This window comes from Blennius ocellaris, assembly GCF_963422515.1.
Source record: "Blennius ocellaris genome assembly, chromosome: 4".
Taxonomy (NCBI): domain Eukaryota; kingdom Metazoa; phylum Chordata; class Actinopteri; order Blenniiformes; family Blenniidae; genus Blennius; species Blennius ocellaris.
Window position 1 is genome coordinate 22115444 of NC_137653.1, and position 21667 is coordinate 22137110.

The 21667-nt window shown below is 43.0% G+C and overlaps 2 protein-coding genes across 2 annotated transcripts in view; both read right to left on the reverse strand.

Moving 5' to 3' along the window:
- Nucleotides 1–214: 214 nt before the first annotated feature.
- On the reverse strand, nt 215–3600 carry bhlhe40 (basic helix-loop-helix family, member e40). Its single transcript, XM_080495086.1, has 5 exons — nt 3246–3600; nt 3079–3142; nt 2880–2987; nt 2400–2523; nt 215–2295 (listed from the first exon to the last, which is right to left on the reverse strand). Exons 1-5 carry the CDS (start codon nt 3317–3319, stop codon nt 1445–1447), a joined length of 1221 nt encoding a protein of 406 aa, XP_080351212.1. The 5' UTR covers nt 3320–3600; the 3' UTR covers nt 215–1444.
- Nucleotides 3601–8457: 4857 nt separating this feature from the next.
- The window catches only part of itpr1b (inositol 1,4,5-trisphosphate receptor, type 1b), a 99345-nt gene continuing 86135 nt past the window's right edge, over nt 8458–21667 (reverse strand). The window contains exons 54-58 of the mRNA XM_080495657.1: nt 20070–20218; nt 18813–18978; nt 17727–17887; nt 11615–11776; nt 8458–8695 (exon numbers count right to left, since the gene is read on the reverse strand). Of these exons, the coding sequence (XP_080351783.1) occupies nt 8609–8695; nt 11615–11776; nt 17727–17887; nt 18813–18978; nt 20070–20218 (725 nt within the window). The 3' untranslated portion in view covers nt 8458–8608. The remainder of the gene's footprint in view (nt 8696–11614; nt 11777–17726; nt 17888–18812; nt 18979–20069; nt 20219–21667) is intronic.

Sequence of the window (21667 nt, forward strand, 5' to 3'; positions counted from 1 at the left end):
GAGGCTGACATCTCTCGAAGAATTTCTTCAAAGTCCTTTTCAATTTGAAATGTTTGCTGCCAGTAATCTAAGACACTCTTATTGATTTACAGAGGCTGCGCCGCTTTATGGGTTATGTAAGCGTTATGTAAGTGTGTGTTGTTATGAGGAGCTGTCAGGTTGGCTGGCTGCAACACATTTAAGCCAACAGGCAGTCGAACACAAATTCCACAGGGAGGGAAAAAAAAGCTTTATTAATATTTTAATATATATCAATAATACTTTATATACAAAATATGTACAACCTTGTGTTACAATTCAAAATAAAAATCCCAAGTACCTCTGTCTATACAAAACTATTATTTCTGTTTGAACTTTACATTCACTCTCTTTTGCCACAGACACAACACTTGAAAGGCAACCGCGCCTGCCAACTGTTGTGTCTGCGCTTAAATGAGTAAAGGCAACAGCATGAGCTGAGAAGACCGGGCCTTCAAACTTGACTGGGAACCTGTAAGCACCCCCGCCGCGCCTTAACCCGGGTGCACAGCAAAGAAGATGCTACCTCCAACTGTCCCGAGGGCAGGTCAACAAACACACTGGCGTATCAAAAATAGAGATGTAGAGAAGTAGTAGGAGCCAAAAAACAAAACAAAAACAAAAACAAATTAAAGAAGAAATATTACAAGACATTACTTCACAGGATCTCTGTCTAAATACACAAATGATGATGAGTCACAAATGAAAAAAATACAAATAAAAAAAAGCACATATGGCCACATCACTTGAGTGACACACCTTGGACAGTGACAACGCCCTGAATTCTTGAAACATCATGAAGTCTTGAGTTCACTCAGCTCTCTCCAGTTGGTGTTTTTTTGGTAACATTCTAGTCTAGACAAAGGTTTGTTGCAGTTACAGGAGATAGATCCTCCAGTCACAGACCGACAGCAGGTGATAAGAATTCAAGCAGCATCTAAAGGGGGCCTTTGTTCACTCTTTACATTCAGTACAGACTGGTGTGTTCGTATGTGTGCAAAAAGGTTGGTCAAAACCATTTTGGGTGGTGGTGGTGGTGGTGGTGGTGGGGGCTATCTGTGCCGTACATTCAGGGTTTACCTCTGACATTCAAAGCCAAGAGTTGAGAAAACCAACTAAAAAATACAAAAAAACAACCCTCTGCAGTCTCTTGTACACTCTTTAAACCGACCGTCTTCACAGTGTTTCAGAAGCATGCAACAGGTGTAATATGAGCCTTCAGGCGGGCGCCCCAGGTCGCCCACTAAAAGTCCTGTTTCGGTTCAGGAGCTGACAGCAGACGGTGTCGAGGCGGGTGTGCCGGCGAGCCAAACGATGGCTGTGGCGTGCCAGTGTGTGTGTGTGTGTGTGTGTGTGTGTCTGTGTGTGTATACACTGGATTTTACCACGATGAACATTCAGAGGGAGAGATTCTAACAGAAACAGCTCAGTCTTTGGTTTCCAAGTTCAAAGGGGGGACCTGCATCAAAGCTTTGTGAAGAGCAGGGGAGTCCAGGGGGGTCTGCAGTGGTCCCGGGGAGCCTGCCCTCGCGGACATCACCAGAGAGGTGGGCACTGTCTCTGCAGGCAGGCTCGCAGGAGAGCCGCTCATACCGGGGTACATAACTGGCATGCCCCCGGGGTACCAGTACTTCTCCAGCATGGGCAGGTAGGCGGCGGCGGCGGCAGCGGCCGGGGGGAGGAGGTAGAAGGGGAGGCAGAATGGGGGCTGGTTGGGTGAGAAGCTCATGTAACCGCCAGGAGCTCCCGCTGCGTGACCGGAGAGGCTCTCGTCCTCCGAGGAGTCCGACTTTGACTTCTTGGCACGGGGCTCGTCGTCCTCCTCCTTGATGGTGCCGGCCGCCCGCTTAGAGGACGCGGCGTGCTTGAGTTCCCCCTCCCTCCTGTGGCTTTCCGACCACTGCGTTTTGGGCTTTTCGTGCTCTCCGCCGTAGCCACTGTCAGTGTCCGTGTCACTGCCGCTTTGCTCGCTCGTCCCGTGGGGGTAAGTCCTCTGAATGACCGGAACGCAGTTCTTGCCCGGGCCCTCGGAGGCCCTCGGGGGCTCTGCCGCGGGCTTCCTCGATTTGTCCGAAGCTGGGTGACTGGGCTGTTCCGCCTGTTGGTGGTGCATGACTTGGGCTGCTACCTTCTGAATGTGACTGATGACGTGTGACGGGGTCAGATCCCTGCTGCTCTCCTGGCTGGCCAGATAGTGGAGCACCTCTTTGGCGCACAAGTGAAAGCCGGAGCGGAACATCTCCTCGCTGCTCTCAGCACCGTCACCGCCATGGTCACCTGATGTGAGGATGAAATTAATTGAATCACACTGGACACAACTCATGGACCAGAAAGAACCGGATGCAAACCTGTTGCTTTGGCTCATTTGAGGAGAAACTTACCGATCTGCAAATCCTTCTGCAGCGCCATGATTTTCTGCTGCTGCTGCTCCAGCAGGGTGCTCAGGGCTTTCACATGCTTGAGGGTGAGCTCCAGCACCACGGCTTTCTCCAAATGACCCAGGGTCTAAAACAGGAAGACCTTTGATAAGCATGTTGATCTTTCTTATGTAACACATTCTGCAGCTGAGCAGAGGACAAGCGCTGGGGGAAGTCAAGCAATCCGCGTTCTACAGTCAATAACGAACAAGTTTGAAACCTGAGGTGAAGTAATACACCAGAGCAGTAGAAACTTAACACCCAAAATAAATGATGGTGCTGCTGAGCTGTTTTTCTTTTTTTAAACAGACACCTATATTTTATTTCAGACTTTAAAACTGAGCCCAAAGTATGGATCAGACAAAGTCGACAGCAGGACCATGTGGCGTCTCAGATCCTCCTAGTAGTGAGCAGACATGCCATATGCAGGAAGATAATGCTCACCGTCAGCTTAAGATGTTCTGGTAACAAATCCTTCAGCTGCGCAATGCACTCGTTAATTCTGTCGCGTCTTTTCTTCTCGATCAGTCGGTGCGGCAGCTTGTACGTTTCCTGGAGAGAAGTGGAAGGGTTCATGTAAGACATACACGTGCAGGAACACTAAAAAAAATACCGTAAAAATATAAAAAAGAACATTATTTACCTTGCTCTCTTCCATGCGCTTCATGTTTCTCCTGGGTTTGTACACGTATATGGGAAAGTCCATTCTTTGGAGACACAAGATTAAAAAAAATATATCGTTTTTTTCGGGTTTCAGAATAAAACACAGCAGAAGAGATTAGAATAAATTAGTAGGAATGCTCCTTTTACCCTTGCATGTCAGCTATATCCAGAGAGTTTGGCACACGGGGAGGCGGTGGTTGCGCACTGGTAATCCTCTCCATGTCGCTTTCAAAAAGAACCGTGAAAAAACGAGGAAAATAACTTTCAAGAAGAGGAGAAAACGTCCAATCGGATGTCCTTCAAGGGTGGTTAAAATCGTGAATCGGCAACATAAAAGTATCTCCGGTTATCCAGCGTGCGTGTTTCCCGATGCGAGCTGCGTCTGGAGTGTTGTCACCCTGAGGTGCGCGATGAGTCTACAGGGAGGCTCCACGCCCGGCGCGGTGTGTGAGAGAGGGGTGGGTTTGTGACTACGTGTTAAATAAACCCTGTGACTGCAGGCACGTCTACACACACACACACACACACACACACACACACACACACACACACACACACACACACACACACACACACACACACACACACACACACACACACACACACACACACACACACACACACACACACACACAGTCACATGAGGCTCACGTGTTGGACGGCGCTTTCAACTCCCTCACCCTCCCTCTTTTACGCACACAAATACACACACACACACACGGACACACACGCGCACGCACGTACGCACGCACACAGGCAGGCGGGCGCACACCCGCTCCCTCCTTTCCCGCTGCTGGAGGACAACCCACTTGTGTAGTACTGAGTCCCGTGTACCACCATGCTCCTGCTCCTGCTCTCTCTGAGCCCTGAGAAATGCGCGCACTGCGCACCGCTGCCAGCGCTGGGCTGTTTACTGCAGACAAGTAAAAAAAACAAACCAACCAAAATAACAAACACATTTCAAATCAATGACAGCATGAAAAAAGTGAAATAGTGTGTCTGAAACTGCAAACATAGCAACCCATTACTGCAGAAATAAATATGGAATCTACTAAAACAAACAAACAAAATAAAAAACAAGTACTGTTTTTATTTTTTTCCTGCTTTGAAATAAATACAAGTCAGATAAACGTTACAACTAAAATCCCACTAAATCTTTGGTCAGTTGTCCCATACTGTGTTTATACCACACTGCGTACATATTATTGCATTATATTCTGTATAACTATTATAGTTTATACCAGGGGTGTCAAACACATTTAATCCCGGGGCCACATACAGCCCGATTAAAGGTATATATTACAAATGACTACAATCTCAACATTAACCTAAATCTAATGCTGTCTTTTGGTGCAAATAACAGTGAATGTCAAGAAAGCTTCTAACATACATGTAACATAATATTTCATATATTGTGGACACCTTACCTTACAATGTGGAGACATTTCATTATTCTATCACTCTTCTCTTTTATGTGTTATTCACTTTACTGCTGCAACATCTAGAATTCTGGACATATCTGCATATATGCATATCTGATCTAATATATATTTTAAACTATACAATAGCAATCATAATAAACTTTTAAAAATCTCTAAAAACCTCTTCCAAAACTATAGACTAACTAAAACAAAACTAAAATTGTTGATGCATCATCAACAAATTCAGTTAACAAACGTGTCCTTTGATAAAATAAATAGTTTAACTGTCCACTCATTTCAAGGTAAATTAAGAAAATGCAAAGAACCACTTTGACACTTTAACAGTTATTAGCACTATTTTTTATTATGGTGATGTGGAAATGGTGTAAATCCGGCTTTTTAAATGGCTGTTGTGATGCATGTCAGTGGTCAGTTTTATTTAGCAATAATCAAGTGAATCCGGCTCTTCACACTATTCTTCATTTCTACAACTCTTACATTATCAGACTAATTCAGCATTATGATTGAATATAAAAGCTGAAGCGGATGCGCTCAGCGAGTTAAATATGGTCCCATATTTCTGTTGATAACAATTTGCTTCGCTTATATAAATAATCCAGGTTACACAATACCACAAGTATTTATACCAGGGTCTGGCTATTCAACTTCCCGCCTTGAGTACTCCTCCCGGTGTCACGTGCGTGATGTGGACACCGTGTAATTTCATGTCACCCATGGGCACACACGTGCGGGATGACACTGTCGCGCGCAGTGTTTTGTTTTTCTGCTGCGTGCTGAGACGTGTTGAACCTGCCTGTACCCACAGCGGCTTGTCACGTTGAGCTCCTCATGGCAGCGCGCGGGCGAGAGAGAGAGAGAGAGAGAGAGAGAGAGAGAGAGAGAGAGAGAGAGAGAGAGAGAGAGAGAGAGAGAGAGACGGCGCGCGCAGATCCTTGTCGGTGACGTCAGGCGCGCAGACAGCCGAGAGTGCCCGACTCGCTCCGTCGGTTCCACGCGCCGACGTCCCGAAGCAGACGTTGCTATAAATAGAAACTGGTTGAAAACAAAGCTGGGGGGGGGGGGGGGGGGGGGGGGTCTGCCCATGTCTGTTTCGAAACAGCATTAAATAAATAACAAAACTAACCCGTTAATCAAACGGTGATGATAAAAATTCATCTCATCTTTCTTTTTTGTGCCAGCTTTTAGAAAAACTAGGATGGATATAAGTGTGACACCAACTCTGTCTAGGGATTCCCTTTGGCTTCATGGAACGGAATATAGAATATCACGTATAAAAATGTTCACAGCCAATGATTATCAGCTTTTTTCACATTATAATGTCATGTTAATGCAAATAAAAGCATAGCTCTTAATTCTGTTGGTGGGATTTTGATTTGACTGCAACTCGTCCTGCTGATAGTTGGGCACCAACGCTTATTCCATAATTTCAATTTGACACTTTTGTGTGGAGTTTGCATGTTCTCCCTGTATGACAACGTTGCACAATATTCCAGTTTTCATTTCAGAATAATTCTCACGTTTACACGGCAATGTTTTGAAAACGATGTCTGGTTACATGAGCAGAAACGTTGATGATGATGTAGTTAACATGCCAGGCCACTAGTTGGTGGTGTTGTTTGTATTTGTAATGAAACCACAAACACCTGCGCGCAATTCAATATAAACATTAAAAAAACGAGTACACTGACATTTATAAGGACCGAGTTTGATTGCCATTATGGGTGACTAAACTATAACACTACCAAGTCCCATTATTATTACTTTGTTGTGGTTACTGTTATTTTCTAAAATCATTATTGCCATTACTTGTCCTATTCATGTTTAATTTAATTATTATTATTTTATTCTCTATTCTTTTGTCGTTTACTTTTTACTTTACATTCGCAGTATTTCATTATTATATTGCTGTCAGAGACTGTGTTCTATTGTTCTTGCTATTTTTATTGTTTAAAAAAACAAATAAAAAAAAAGAAAAGGATATGATATGTACAATATCCTATGTGTACACTATTGTATTTTTCAACCAAAAAAAGATAAATAAAAAAACCCAAAAAAACTACCAAGTCCCAGGAGAATGTGGACGAGGAGTCATGATACTCTGTTGCTATTGTCCATCGACTCCTACATGTGCAGAACAACTGTTTACTATGGCTGCGCCACGCATTTGCAGTAGCAGAATTTCAGAAGTTGCGTTTTCTCCCATTTCCATGGAGGCAGAGTTCGAACGTTTAAAAAAAAAAAGTGCATCTTCAGATGTAAATGGGCACATAAAATGCAACAAAAGTTCACCCTTCACACTTCAGGTGGCCCTTGTTCCTCAACTCCTAAAGTGCAGTAGAAAATGGACAGACGGATGAAAACAAACCAATTAATAAAAATGTGTGGTTTAGTAAAATAAGATTGAGTTTTGACCTCCAGCTACCCCCCCCCCCCCCCCAGGCTTTTCATGTTCTCTATAACATTGTGTCCACTTTTGATAATGGCTGAACTGGAACAGTGGCACGGTCTTTATAATACTAATTCATTTACACTGTATGACAGTCAGACTGGCATGAGCTGCTGCGAAGGCGAGCTTCACTTCAGGAACAGTTGGTTTTGCAAACTTTGAGGAAAGCCCCTGATTAAAGAGGATATATGCCATTTGAAATGCTCTCAATTACACACATTCCATGTGTAGCCGGCTGCAGACATGTTCTGGTTTTAGACAACAGGGCCTGGTTTCGAGCAAAGATAGATTCTGGGATAAAAGCCGTGAAGATGAACAGATTTAGATCTCGACATGAACTCGTGTGGAACATCTGGGCTATTGTCGATGAGCTGCCATCACATTGTACACTGTGAACTTTATGTGAAACAAAAAGACACAAAATGCACATCATGAAGGATAATCCCATCAATTTTAATAAATAACTGTATTTAATATACAAATTGACAGTGCTTAAGATTATGGAATCTTAACATTCATTCTTCTATACAAAAGCAAAGGTAAGCGACAAACTTTATGTACAAAAGAAAAAAGAAAAGAAACATGTACGATTTATAGTAAGCATGAAAGTAAAAGAAACTCTGCACAAGCAGCAAACAGGAATAAGTTAAGGACAACAAAACAACAACAAACCAAAAACAGGCACAAGAGGAATCAGTTTTTTTGGAAACACAAAGAACTTCTAGGGATGTCTATTACCAGAGAAATAACAACTCCTGAGCAAATTGTAATGCAAGACCGACACTGTGACAGGACGGCCGCAAGTCTAAACTAAAAGCTAGTTTATCAGTAAAATCAGTTTAACACTGAGATATTACGTCGCTTTATATTGCTCTCACACAATACACTATCTCTACTGAGTGCACGCGTCACTCAAGAAATATACACGTCTGTTGAGAAAGTAAAGAAGAAAGTCAAATGTAGAAGGCCAGCTTATTAAATATTATTCTTATTCTATGTGCAGACAGTCACTCCCTATTTAATCCAGTGAGGAGAAGATGCAAACAAAGACGTGGCGACCACGCTCATAAATAAGACATCTGATGGAACTTAAATCCACGCACCGGTCAGGTTGCATATTTAAGTTAATATATTGCACGACATACAAAAGAGAAGACTTGTAATACTGCTCGTTACGCCAGATGGTATAAATAGAAAACATTACAAAAACAAACGAATGGGACTAATTCCTGCTGTCCAGTCAGCTTCACTGTGTTTCAAGTTCCACCAGTAAAAAGGCCATGAGTCGAAGGAATCCCATTCATTTGGCACCAATTCCAACTGGACTGAACCGAGCGAGGTGGGTGAACGTGTGTGTGTGTGTGTGTGTGTGTGTGTGTGTGTGTGTGTGTGTGTGTGTGTGTGTGTGTGTGTGTGTGTGTGTGTGTGTGTGTGTGTGTGTGTGTGTGTGTGTGGGGGGAGCTACACATGGCCTTATGACTATATATGTTACAGTCCCCCCCCCCAACCATTCTAACTTATGCTCACACTCAGTGTGGTCCTAGTTAAACAGTGCGACTTGGGCGCGAGAGCTGCGGTGGGCGGGTCGGGGGCGGAGCCGGGGGGGGGTGGTGATGGTCTTTCTAGGCGGGCTGCTGCGGGTTGACGTTCATATGCTGAGGGTGTCCCAGCAGGCCGATCCGCTGCTTCTGCTTCCTCTGCTCGGTCATCTAAAGAGGACGGGGGAAGAAAAGTTACTTCACGACGCCTCGTGTTCATCACAACGTTTCAAGTGAAAACGCATCGCTTTCGTGTCTTCATTTCAGAAAAGTGTTATGTTTACACGGAAACGGCAAAAATGCTGAAAACAATGCGTTTTTTCCTATTGAGCCAGTAGTGGGTGCTGTCTGTTTGTTTTTGTAATGAAACCACACACACACGTATGCAGAGAACGATACGCTATCAACATTAATTTGGATTATTACATTGACTCCCAACTATAAAACTACCAAGTCCCAGGGGAATGTGGACGGGGAGTCCTCACACTCTGCAGGAAAACGTTATCCGCGCATCTGCAGAACTGTTAATTACAACCGTGGTACGCATGCTCCGGAGAAGGGTTTCACAAAACAAAGAACTAATATTGAAACCTGGCCAGGAGAAATTGCAGAGATCAAGCGGAGCACATGAGTCATAACACAGGTGGTGACCTTTACACCCAGCGACGCGAGAAGCCGCTTCCACTGCTCAGAATTCACTTTAATGAACACGAAGACGTGATTTTCAGCCTGAAACACAACAACGCTCAAAGTGAGAGAACGAGGTGGTCTCGTGATGAGTGTTCCAGGAGAAATACCTGCGCGCACATAAACGTGTGGGACGAGAATATCACCGCGACGAATCAGGTGGACCGTCTGTCCTCCGTTGCCAGGAGATCGCCGTCGTCGTTTTTACCGTGAGTATAATTAGGCAATTTTCACTAACGAAAACAACAACTGGAGACATTCTAGTGTGTAATCCTCAAATAAAGTCCTAAATGTGTTAAAATTAAATATATATATATATATATATATCAAAAAGCTGGAATACTGAAAAAAAAAAAGATAAAAAGCTATAAATGACTAAAAGAGCTGAAATGTCTGAACCAGTTATGATGGCCAATGGAGCCAAAATGTCTAGATGAATTTAAATGGCTGAAATAGAGCTGACATGGAGGCAAACGTTATTGTTCATCTACTGAGCATGTGCAGAAGGACTATTCACTACAGCCCTGCTGCAGTCACAGGAGCAGCGACTTCACGAAAGTTGCGTTTTCCCCCGTTGACATGGAGACGGAATCGGAGCGCTTTCAAAAACGTCTCACCTTTGGGAGCAATTTTCAAAAGGTTGCATTTTCAGCGATCAGTCAAAATAAAAAAAAAAAAGATATATAATGGCAAACAACTAATGGGGCTAAAAAGCAGCTGAAATGGAAAAGAACTCAAATACCTGAAATAAAATTTAAATCCTTATAAAAGCAAAAAAGGCAAAACTCTATATATACATGTATGTATGGATTATATGGAACAGAACTCCATGCTGAAGTTTATTAGCGGTGTTATCTTCATTTTGAAGAAGAATTTTTATTGGTGGGAAGTGAGCAAATCATACCCATTATAAAGGTTAGAATCCGTTAAAGTAAAACAAAACAGTGTTTACTGTGCCCTTCGATGCTTTCAGCAACACAATAATCGTTTCCTCCGTCTGGGTCAAAATGTCTCGGAAAACACTCACTTCCTCACAGATAGTTCTCATTTCAAGGATGGACACATTTTTTACAATTGTGTTTACAAGGAAAAGTAGATTGCATCTGGTTGTGCAACAGGCGTCTTATTTGTCTTTATAAGCAGCATCAGCAGAATGAGTTCTTTCACAAGAAGAGACCGATCGTCTCCCCGCCGACTCATTAAAGCTGCTCGTCTGAACGAAGCCATGTTTAATCTCTTACAGGACACTCAAGTCATTTCAAATACTTGAAAATTGAAAATGTGAACTCTGGACTGTTCATTCATTGGGCAGCTTTGTGTGTGTGTGTGTGTGTGTGTGTGTGTGTGTGTGTGTGTGTGTGTGTGTGTGTGTGTGTGTGTGTGTGTGTGTGCGTGTGTTTAAGCACAACCATCAGACATCAAATCAACTGAGAGCATAAAGTTGATGAAAATCAGACAAATTTCAGGCTTCTCAGATTTAAAATGTTGCTAAATGTGAAACATAGTCCTGTCAACCATCCTGCAGTATAATCAATGCAAAAAAAGTTCACTTTCTAGGATTTAATTGAATCTGGAGTGGGCCAGACTGGCAAAATAGTGCTATAATAACCTTCAAAGTTTGTCTTTGCTGTGGTGCAGGGTACACGTGATGAAAATGACTATATTTCCCCGGAAACCAAACAATTAGTATTGTAAATTTCTAAATCCTCAACATAAAACCAATTTCAGTGAAACTTTCTGGTGCCAAATACAGGATAATGTCTCAGAAAACTTCTCCTAAAACTGTGGAAATATGCAAGTTTTTGCATACCTCATCGTGACAGCATGGCCTTCAGGCTCGTTTGCTCACTTTTCATGGCAGCATCGATATCTTGGCTTGAGTTTCACTGCTGCATTGTTTCTACTACGCTGAAGAAATTTGCAAAATTAAAAAAACAAACATTTCTACCATTTTCTGGGTAGTATTGCAGGTTGGACACCGCTGCTCTAGACACATTGTGCTTTTATTTAAAGTTGCATGATCGAAGACAATCTTAAGGATCTCTGTGGGACAAGAAAGAAGAAGTGCTTTGCCCAAGCAAAAGGATAAACATCAGTGTTCATGGTTTTATAAGACGTGTAAAGTGCATTTTGTAGGACTTCCTGTCGACCAAATATGGCCGATAAAGGGTGAAGTTGTTAAGGTTAAAGTAGATTAAGCAAACCCTGAAGACAGCCCGCAGTGCAGTGACGAGAATAAAATCAGAGCGGCCGCCTGGTTGGCTTGTTGTGAGCTATGACTCATTCAGAAGGTTCTGCATTGAAAGGGCAGCGAGGAGCAAAACAAACGCTTAATTCCCCTTCCTGCGGCGCCGGTGACCTCCGAGCTTCCCTTCACTGACCCCGGTCGACCTCAGGCCTCACCTGCTCCTTGAGCTCGGTCAGCTGGCCCGACAGGTTGGACACCAGCTTCATGGTGGACTCCAGCTTCTCCTGCAGGCTCCTGATCTCGTTCTGCTCCCCATCCGCGTCGCTGCTCACCAACGACATGGCCCGCATGCGTGGGAACCAGTCCAAGTTGTGGTCCTGGTGGACAGAAAGTCAGCAGCAAGGTGAGGACCAGCACACCAGGTCAGGTTGGGTTCCATTAGTCACTGTGTGTGTAGGCGGTGGTGATATTCTAAAAGCAGAGCTTGTTCATTCTGAAAGTCAAACCATAAACAACAGTCATGGCACGCAGCCAAAGTCTTTACTGTCTGTCACCTCACTTTTGTGTCTCTTGCTGCGTGTGACGAACTTTGAATTTGAATTTCGCTCTCGGTGCGCGATCAAGCGAATCACGATGGGACTTTCCACATTAGAATCACATGGCGGCCATGACGGGCCGTTTACTTGATCAGTGATGTGTTTCAGTTACGCTGTGCACACACACACACACACACACGCACACGCACACGCACACGCACACGCACACGCACACGCACAAAGCCTCTGCTTTTGAAAGCTGCCACAGACGAGACCTGAGACACTCGGCTCACTTTTCACTGCAGCCAAACAGATTGTTCACATTCACTCGATATTTTTTAACACCACCCCCACCAAGAGAAGGGTGGAGGGATTTTGGATGAAAGTTGTGGCCACGATGGTTCCTGAAGAGAAGTGAGCGTAGAGCATCATGAATGAGACCTTTGACATGACAGCTGGCACGCGAGTCCGTGTTGACGTGCCTGTTTTATCACATCATTCATATCTCGGGAGTAAGTGCTGCGGCGTCGGAACCGGAGCAGCTTGTCAACTGCTAAAAACAGATAGACGTTCAAATGTGACGGCTGTTTGTGATTTAACTCTGCAGACACTGGAAGCTTTTAGTCATTAGGTTTCATTTTTCGGCGTTTATAAAGAAAAATGAAGTTATGAAGAAATGTCCAATGCTGCTGTTAACATTTGAACTTTTATACATTTTTTGGGGGGGGTTATACTTTTTTTAATGAAATATACCTCTTACATTGACTTTATACAACGGTTTTTTTTAAAGTTCTTGTTCACAGATGAGAGAGAGAAAAAAAAGAACATTTCTAAAAGAAGTAACCTGATGTAAACTTAACGTATTTTTAAAGTTCCTGTTCATTGACTTGGTGATGTGTAAAGAAATTAATAAAACAATTAGAAAGTGACATCAATATGAGTTTTTCTACAGTTTAAATTTAATTTCTGTTCATTGATGTCATCAATCAAAACCCTGAAAATTAATACAAATTAAAACCTGGCATTGATTATTGATATTAAAACATGATCATTTTTATTGTTTAGTTAAGATATAGGTTGTTTGACTCATATGCTGAAGTAAATGAAAACATTATTACAGCTATATTTCCTATTTTAAAGGTTGAACCTGCTACATTGTAAAAATGTAAACAAAATGGTTTAAGACCTTTATTTTAGACACAATATTGGACCTATGACATGCTGGTGTAAATGAATTGTGAATAGGACTACTAGAATAAGAAAGGAAAGTAAATCAACAGAATATACTTAAGTATAAAGTGAGTTTGATGCACGTAACCTCTGAATGCCAGGAGCACAGAAACATGAAAGTGGCCTCGGAGGTGGCTGAGCTCCACACGTCTCAGGGTCACCCGGTCACATTCTTTCATGCCTCCGTCTCCTTTGGCACTCCACGACCACATGCCTCCCATATTGTGCGCCCTCCAACCAAAACGGAGCCGGAGTCATGTGAACGAGTTTAAAGCTTCATTAACACACATTCGTGTCACTGTCATGTGCCCTCAGTCAGCAGGACCGTCTGCCCGAGTGCTGCATGAATGAAGAAGGAATGAAGAAAAGAAAGAAAAAAAAAGAAAGGCTGTGTTTGCAGGCTGGAGACGGCTCTGTGCCAAAGTAGTGGGTTGAGAAAAGTCCCGAGGTTTCAGTGGTCTATTTGGAGATTGTGCGGACGGAAGGGGGGGGTGGGGGGGGTATGTACCACAAACCAGGCCTGGGTCAGACGGCTCGCCTGAGGGGGAATCACACAACACTAAGATAATGAGCAGCACACTCATTCTGAGAGGAAGGAGAGGATGGCTGCGAGCGAGTTGCACTTCCTGAACGCAAAGGCTGTGTTTACTTTGTTCAACCCCCATAAAACAAAACCACATCTCGTATTAGCGCATCTGAACACTGCTCCGCTAACCTCCTCGTATGTTTGACTCAGTTTAATAAATTCCTCTTCGCTCGGTTTTCAATACTAGAACAAGTGTGAGATGTGGTGACCGTGTGGTGATTTTCATAAATAAAGAGTTGACTCACTCGCTTCCTTTTCTAGTTATTGATAATAAAAGAAATCATTTGAAATGTGGGGCTTTTAAGCAAACGATTTGGATGTGTTCCACCTGCATTGTTTAGAGAACAACAAAACAACCCATGAAAATTGTCCGCTTGCTAAAGTTCACACTCGCACACACCCGGCGGCTCTTTTTCCACCCCCAGTGTTTACAAGTGAAAGCACTTCCAGTAAACTGAGAAGTGCACGGACGGCCTTAAAGCTCCGCGCCACGCCACTTCGATGGAAATGACGGAAGTACATTCTTCATGATGAAAACCGCACGGGCCGCGAGTGAGAAACAGGATGCAGCAACAGAAAACGTCACTGTCGTGTCACAAAGCCACCCGACGAGCCGGCGGGACCACTCGCCAAAACACGCACGATAATCAAACGGCTGAAAACACCTCGGGCTGAGGAGCACAGACCCGGTTTGGCCCGGTGAGAAGGGCACTGACTGTTGAAATGACCGCGGATGTTGGAGATCTGCTGGAGGAGGAGAGGCGTCCCCCGCTGTCACATACAGTCAGAATTAGGGCGACGGGTGTGAACCGAGCATCATCTTTTCTTGCACCCGACATGTGACATTTCACCCAGAGCCCTCCACCATTGACGTCAGTCCCAGTCATTGTCAGAGTTACTCTGACATGTACACCCCCTACTGACCTGTTGCTCCTGACACGTGTTTGTGGCGTCAAACAAACCAAACGCAGCAAAAGACTCAAAAGTGTCAACCTCACATGATCTAGAATACGAGTCTTTGCTGAAATACTGTGGAAGATTTCTGATATAAATCTCAGAATGAAAAAAAAAAAAAGGTTTTGCACATTCAATGATTAATGCATTTCCTGCCTGTGATCTAGAAATACTGCTACTATAGTTTAGCATTTCTTTAAGCAAAGGAGAAATTCATAGATAGTGTGTTTTAATAGCAGAAGCTTCCATCGTGACAATCGTGCTTATTCATTCGATCCTTCATTTTCAATATTTTCCTGCCATCAAGCGGACGAATTTTGCTCCATAAATCCAAAAGTAAACCGTCTGATAAATTTCTAGAAATAATGTAGAAACTGATTCTTCAGCTCAGCTCACGAGCAGCTTTGCTCTGCCACAAATATAAGAGCCACCACAGAGCCAAATACTTTGGTCTTCTGTACTCCTACCTACAGTATGTATAGATATAATCAAATGATGGGAAACGTTGAAAAAGTAGTGATTCAACAGTTGCTTTACTCGACATTACAGTCATCATCAGAGTTTGATGTCTATGAGGAAGCTAAATATCGAACAGACTGCATTTCTTTAATACCAAAAAGTGAGGTGAAACTAGTTCTGGAGCCAGATTCTATTTTTTAATGGGATTGAGCATTTTACTGAGAGACAACTACATTCAAATGGTGCCGGTGAAGTGGTTCACAAAAGTTAATGTGAGCCCTGTCAAACTGAAGTTTGAATATCCAATACAAACTCTGAATTTTACCTTTACTGAACTGAGAAAAGACCAAAAAAAAAAAAATCCCATCTGTTCAAAGCGTATTGCAGCAGCAATGACGACAAAAGCTGCCACTATCTGAGCTGTTTCTCAAAACCACCAGAAACTGTAGTAATATTATCATACGCGACCAAAAATAACAATGTGAAATGACAGAAGTGTCATCTTTCTCATGATTTAACAGATACACATCAGCGAAGTGGTTTACTTATCGCCTGATTTCACTCAGTCATCACATTAAATACTATTTACACATTTGCTTTTCTTCCCATTTGTCACATTGATGAAATATCACACGCTTTAAAAATGATAACCAACAGACTGGCCATGTCTGGCTCTGGGTCAGCTACTGGGTCATGGGGTCTTGCTTGTATCCCTTCACTGCTCAGCCTAAAAAAAAAAAAAATCCTTAAACCTGCTGGCTAGAAAGCACATTTGACAAATTCAGTTAGGCTCAGTGGGGTTCAAGGTTAATTGGAGAGGATGGTGGGGGTTAATCCCACATCAGGTGGTTCCTCACAAGACTGGAAGAGGAGCAGATCGAGGGAAGAAAAAGGCAGCGAGGTCGACGTCTCAGAAGAGAAACTGTGTCAGAAATTGACAGCAGCACAAGTGCGTCAGGGAAGCAGCCACTTCAGAAGAAGGGGCTTTCCTTTGACAGTTGAAACGCTCCCTGGTTGCACACAGACACCAAGTGTGATGCAACGATCAAAACAATCCTTCTTCTTTCGGTTTTCGTGGCAATTTATTTCCAGAGATGTCATCTGGTTGAATCACCTCATGACATAGAAAGCCAGGATGTGCATGTGTTGCTGCATCTCCAGCAACACGATCCTCCTTCAGTGTCGTTTCTTCTTAATGTCCAACACAAGCACTGCCGAGTTGAGATTTTAAGACTTTTAGCGCTGAATTTGTTACACCTTGACTCACGCAGACATGACCTAAACTTGAGTCTGGTCCTAATAGTGACCACAGCCTAGAAACCATATCTGAACCATGAAATTGCTTAATGCAATCCAGTAAAGCAGGGGTGTCAAATTCATTTTAGTTCTGGGCCCACATGTGGTCCAATGTCATCTCGAAAGAGCCGGACTGGTAAAATAGTGACGTAATCACCTTTACATTTTAAAGTTTTTCTTTGTTGGGGCATTGAGTAGAAGTTTGAAAAAGTCTATGCTTTTGCCAAATGTTTCACAATTCGTACAGAAAATTACTACAATCTCAACATAAATCCACTTGTGATGATATCAGATGTCAAAAACTTCACTAACTGTTGACTTTTGCACTCATGTTTTTACAAACGCATGGTTTCTTTGCAATTTTTTTCAACGGATCTTTTCCTGGGTCAGATTGGTGCCTGGTGCGTTGGTATGCAAGTAAAGACTGATGTCCCGCGCACACGAATACACACCTATATTTTCAAGACACATGCATCAGGCAGCACGAGGTGTCACACAGTCATAACCATTGCTTTGCTTTCTTATAGGCGTCTGCTGAATGATTACAACACGACAGCGGGTTAACACATTTTATGCCGTCGGCAGACCGTCTGAACGTTAATGCTGCAGTCACAAAGCTGTGGTGATAATACTTTGGACAGATTGAAGGTCACGAGGCAGGAATTGCATAACACCGTCCTGGCAGTCTTGGGGCAAACAGTATAGAAAACAAAGTGGCTATCACTCGCGCAGGACACACAAAACCAAGAAGGTTACAATAATCAGATAATCAGTTCTGTTCAACCCTCTCATGTAACTCTAAAGACTGGAGTCACGCTTTGTGCGTGCTTCGGAGGGACGGTTAACCTCAGTGAAGACCGCAGCAGCAGCTGATATGGTGCTGCATGGTGCTTCTGCAGATGTCTACGTGATACTCGCCCGTAATGCCACTGAATTTGAGAATTTCAAAAGGAAGCGCGTTGAAAGAAGAGTGTTTAAAGTTTGCTACTACATACAGGCTGATTAACTTGAATTAAAACACATTTCTTGTAATCTTTGCTAAAACTTTACCCACATTTGAGAGAAGAGAAAGACGACAGTCACTGTTGATACATTTCACACAATTCTTTGAGTCAACTTTGATAAAAACTTTTGAATGTACAAAAAAAAATTTTTTAATCCCTATTTCTAACACTTAATTTCTTTCGAAGGCCGTCGTGGAGGACAAACGTATGATTGTGTGTGTGGGATGTTGAGGTTGTTTCAGTGAGCACACAACATCCTTACCCTGATCATTTCAGCCACGTAGCTCTCGGGGCCGGTGTACTCGGTGGAGTCTTTGACCTTCACCAGGACAATGAAGAACAAGTAGTGCCACATGTTGTGCTCCACTTTGATGTGCTCTTCAAACGTCACGGTCTTATTGTCAAACTTGTCTCTTTCCAAACCTAAAAAAATGATAAAAACAAAAAAAACAAACAAAACAAAACAGCACAAGTAAACATTAGTGTGATTTCCTCAGAGTTAAGAAATAGACTTGCAATATGACATAACCGTTCTTGTGACCGAGAGGAGGGTGACGGATTGGAAAAAAAAACAACAAAAAAAACAAAACATGAGGAAATGGGGTCATGAGGGAATCTGCAGATGAGAACATCAGAAGTAGCTTTCTAAAGCTAAAAATGTACTGTTTGTTGTTGCAAGTGTCAGTAATGTGCATGTATTCCCGTATTGCATTTGCAAAACAGGAAGAACCCTCAGTTTGGCTCGAACGGCCAGAACTGATGACCAGTGAAAATGCTAAACAAGTAAGAGTTTTGTGGCAGATCAGGCCGACGCCTGGCTTGACGGTACAGTGCAACACGGTCAAGACCCAAATGGCAACAGGAAGAAACACTCCACCTCCACAGCAGCACCTGCCATGACTAAGCATTCATTCTGGGAAGAGGAGGCGTTTGGTTGCTTACCAAGAAAAACAGCCCCCATTTGGTGCAAAGAGCCCTGATGTGGCGCTGCATGGCGGCAGTTGCACGCTCACGCATGAGCGAGCGGACCGCTCATTTGATTTCGCTTTATTTCGTCGTCACCTGAAAGATGCCGCCCGGTGATTGTACAGCCACTTAGGTATCGACAGCGACTCAAGTTCAACCGGAAAGCTTTTCAGTCGCTCTTAGTTCTAAGAAGGGGCTATGACTGGTGTACAGCCACGATAGAGAAACAAACAAACAAAAAAAAAATGGTATGAAAGTATGTGTCAAAGGTCGTGACTCAAAACTGCACGAGTCTGCCGTGGAAGCAGAACAGCGGAAAACATTAGCAGATGTTTGACAGAACAACAGTGAAAATTCGTCTTAATGTAAAGCATTTCCTCACCGCAAATAAAACACGTCGTCTTCAGGATTTCCTCTTTCTTCTGCTTCTCGCTTCTCAGGTCGGCAAAAGTGTCGATGATGACACCGAAGATGAGGTTGAGGACAATGATGATGACCATGAAGAAGAAGAGCAGGTCGTAGATCACCCGAGCTGCAAAAAGGGGCTCCTGTTGGGGAAACGGGGACAAGCTTAGACGGGGTTCTCAGTAGAACAAGAGTCAAACTATGAATTTTCTCAGATTAAAGTATACAAATCTGCAAAATCAAACACTGACCAGGAATTTAGTAAGCTGAGAAATGGCTGAAAACACAAACATTTTCCCAAAGATTGATTGAATCAATCAAAAAAGTATCTGCCTTATACAACTTTCAGGTCAAAGTTGAAACATTGTGTTATTCTAATCTAGCTTTTCATCTCGTTAGAAGCGCCTTGCTAATCCCACCGCTCAAACGGTACTTGTAGATGTTAAACAGTCCTCTCAATGTGGATTTGTGTACTGCAGTTTTCCATCCCAGTTGCATAATCCTGTACACGCTTTTAAACTATAAATGAAGGTGAAACTCACAAACCTTCGACACACCCCTGATATGCAACTGAAATAAGTCAAACGCATCTGAGATTGCCCTTATGTCGCATCTCTCTCCACGTCACACCTGTTTTGCAACTGGAAAACATTGAACTGGATTGAAGGGATAAACGAACAATCATGTATTCATGCATTCACTTTTTATATCTGCTTTCCTGCTGGGTCTAAGAGGACACAGGAGGTGTGACACATCCACTTGTCAAACACAGTTTGCTGAAAAGAGAACAGCGAATTCACATCAACGTTCAGCCCAGTGAAGTTTATATAAGTCATCATGACTCACGGCCTCATTCAGAGGGTCAAGCTGCAGATCTAAAGCATGTTGCAGTACTGCATGAGCTTGTCTTCATCCTGGATAAGCACCATTAATGCTTTTTCTGGCATGTTTACAGTTATGAAAGTCCTCGGTGCAACCTCTGTGACCTCTGCAGTGCACATAGTTCAGTCACACTGCGCTGCACCACACACGCTGCACTGCTCCACTTTCAACTTTTTGGGTCAAAATAAGTTACGTTACCTCAAGAAAGTCAGCGGAAATTAAAGTGTTGATGCTTTCATGGCCTCAATAGAAACATAGTAGCTCTTAATCTGTGTTTTGCAATTCTGCTGAATTTGGAAGAAAAAAAAATACAAAATTAAATGAAATCTTGCAGCATTTTTGTTCTTTGTACCTCTTTGGATGGTTTCCGCAGGACATCCCCGACACCTCCTCCACTCCTGAGGCCGTGACTCAATACTGTGACAATGCACATGAGCAAGGAGTCACACGATCGCTCCTTGTCCTCGATCACCACCGCCGATGGCTGGACAGTGAGGGACGCTGTGGAGAGGGACAAATGTGTCAGCGATGGGATAATGATGGTGTGGTCTTGTTTGCTGGTGACTGAGGACCAACAGATTAATTGTACTTTAGACAGTGATGCGTAACATTATTAGTCACAATGGATTTTAATGAGGTCTGCTGAAGTCCATTGGTAAATTACGTTCTGTTGGAATCACTGGCTTTAGCTTAAAAACTCAGAGGAGAATGAAAGTACTTAACAATGCAGTTCCATTTCTGAGAATTCTGTTTATTTCAGTGGATGTCATCCATTCACTGACTGGGAACGCACACGCACGCACAGACACACACACAGACACACACTTTTTTTCTAATTGTCGCTGAATCATGCAACACACGCTCAGTGTATAAGACAAGCTCTATTCTTCCCACACAGGGAAATTCAGCAGCTCTGCATCGTACAAAATAGAAGAAAAATAAGAATATTAGATCAAGTCAGGCCATCACGATGGCTGTTTGATGGGCAAAACCGTTTGGTGAAGCATCTTTCAGTATTTTTAGGCTTTAAACAGGAACAATTGAAACAAGAATATTAAAAACAAAAAAAACCCCAAAAACTGTAGCTCTTTTTAGGTATTCAACCCAGTTTTGCTTTATTTATTAATTTCTGTTGGTGGGTCATTTACGAAACCCTTTTCATTCGGCTGGTATTTTGTCAAGTTAATCACCATTGACTCATTTTATTTTACATCGTTACACCTTTTCGTGTTAGTTTATTCATTTGTAATTATGTTACTTATTCACATTTTTTCACTGGTTTCTTTGACTGTGTTTTAGTCAAGTGAATATTTTAACTTGATTAATCGCTGCTTCTACAACTTTTATTTATAGTAGCTTGTCTTTGAGCTTGCAAACATCTTCAAAACACTTTGAACTGCATGACAGAGGTTATGTCTAAAAGTTAGTTTGATTAAGTAAGTGACTTCCTGATCAGGTTGAATGCGTTGTGTTCAGTTTCACCAGTCAATAACACTATTAATCACAAAGATTTTTGATCCAATAGCCCGTCGATGTGCTGAAAATCGAACTCGAGACTTTTCTTCTATCATGGTTTTTGTAACCAGCCCCCATCAGGAGCCCGTGAGAGCTCAAGCAGTTTGGGAATTTTCTCAAACTTTTCATGCATAAAGCAAGTCACCAGACGGCCATAATTAGCCCCACTTGTGATGCTGGAGAGGGAAGCTGACTTGAGGTCGGCCCCAGGCAGCTTGGGGGATTGGAAATGGTCCACTGATCAATCTTAAGGTGCTGCATGTGTTCATCAATTGAGCCGTGGCCGTTTCTGTCAAGGGCACGTGGTTTTGCCGGAGTTGGTAATTTGCGCCGCCACTGAGCGGGTCCCATTAACCTGCTTGTACCCGATGGTGATTCAACTCTGACCTTTCAGCCCTGTGCCCATGCTGTGCCTGTGCTTCAGGCTTCATTGTT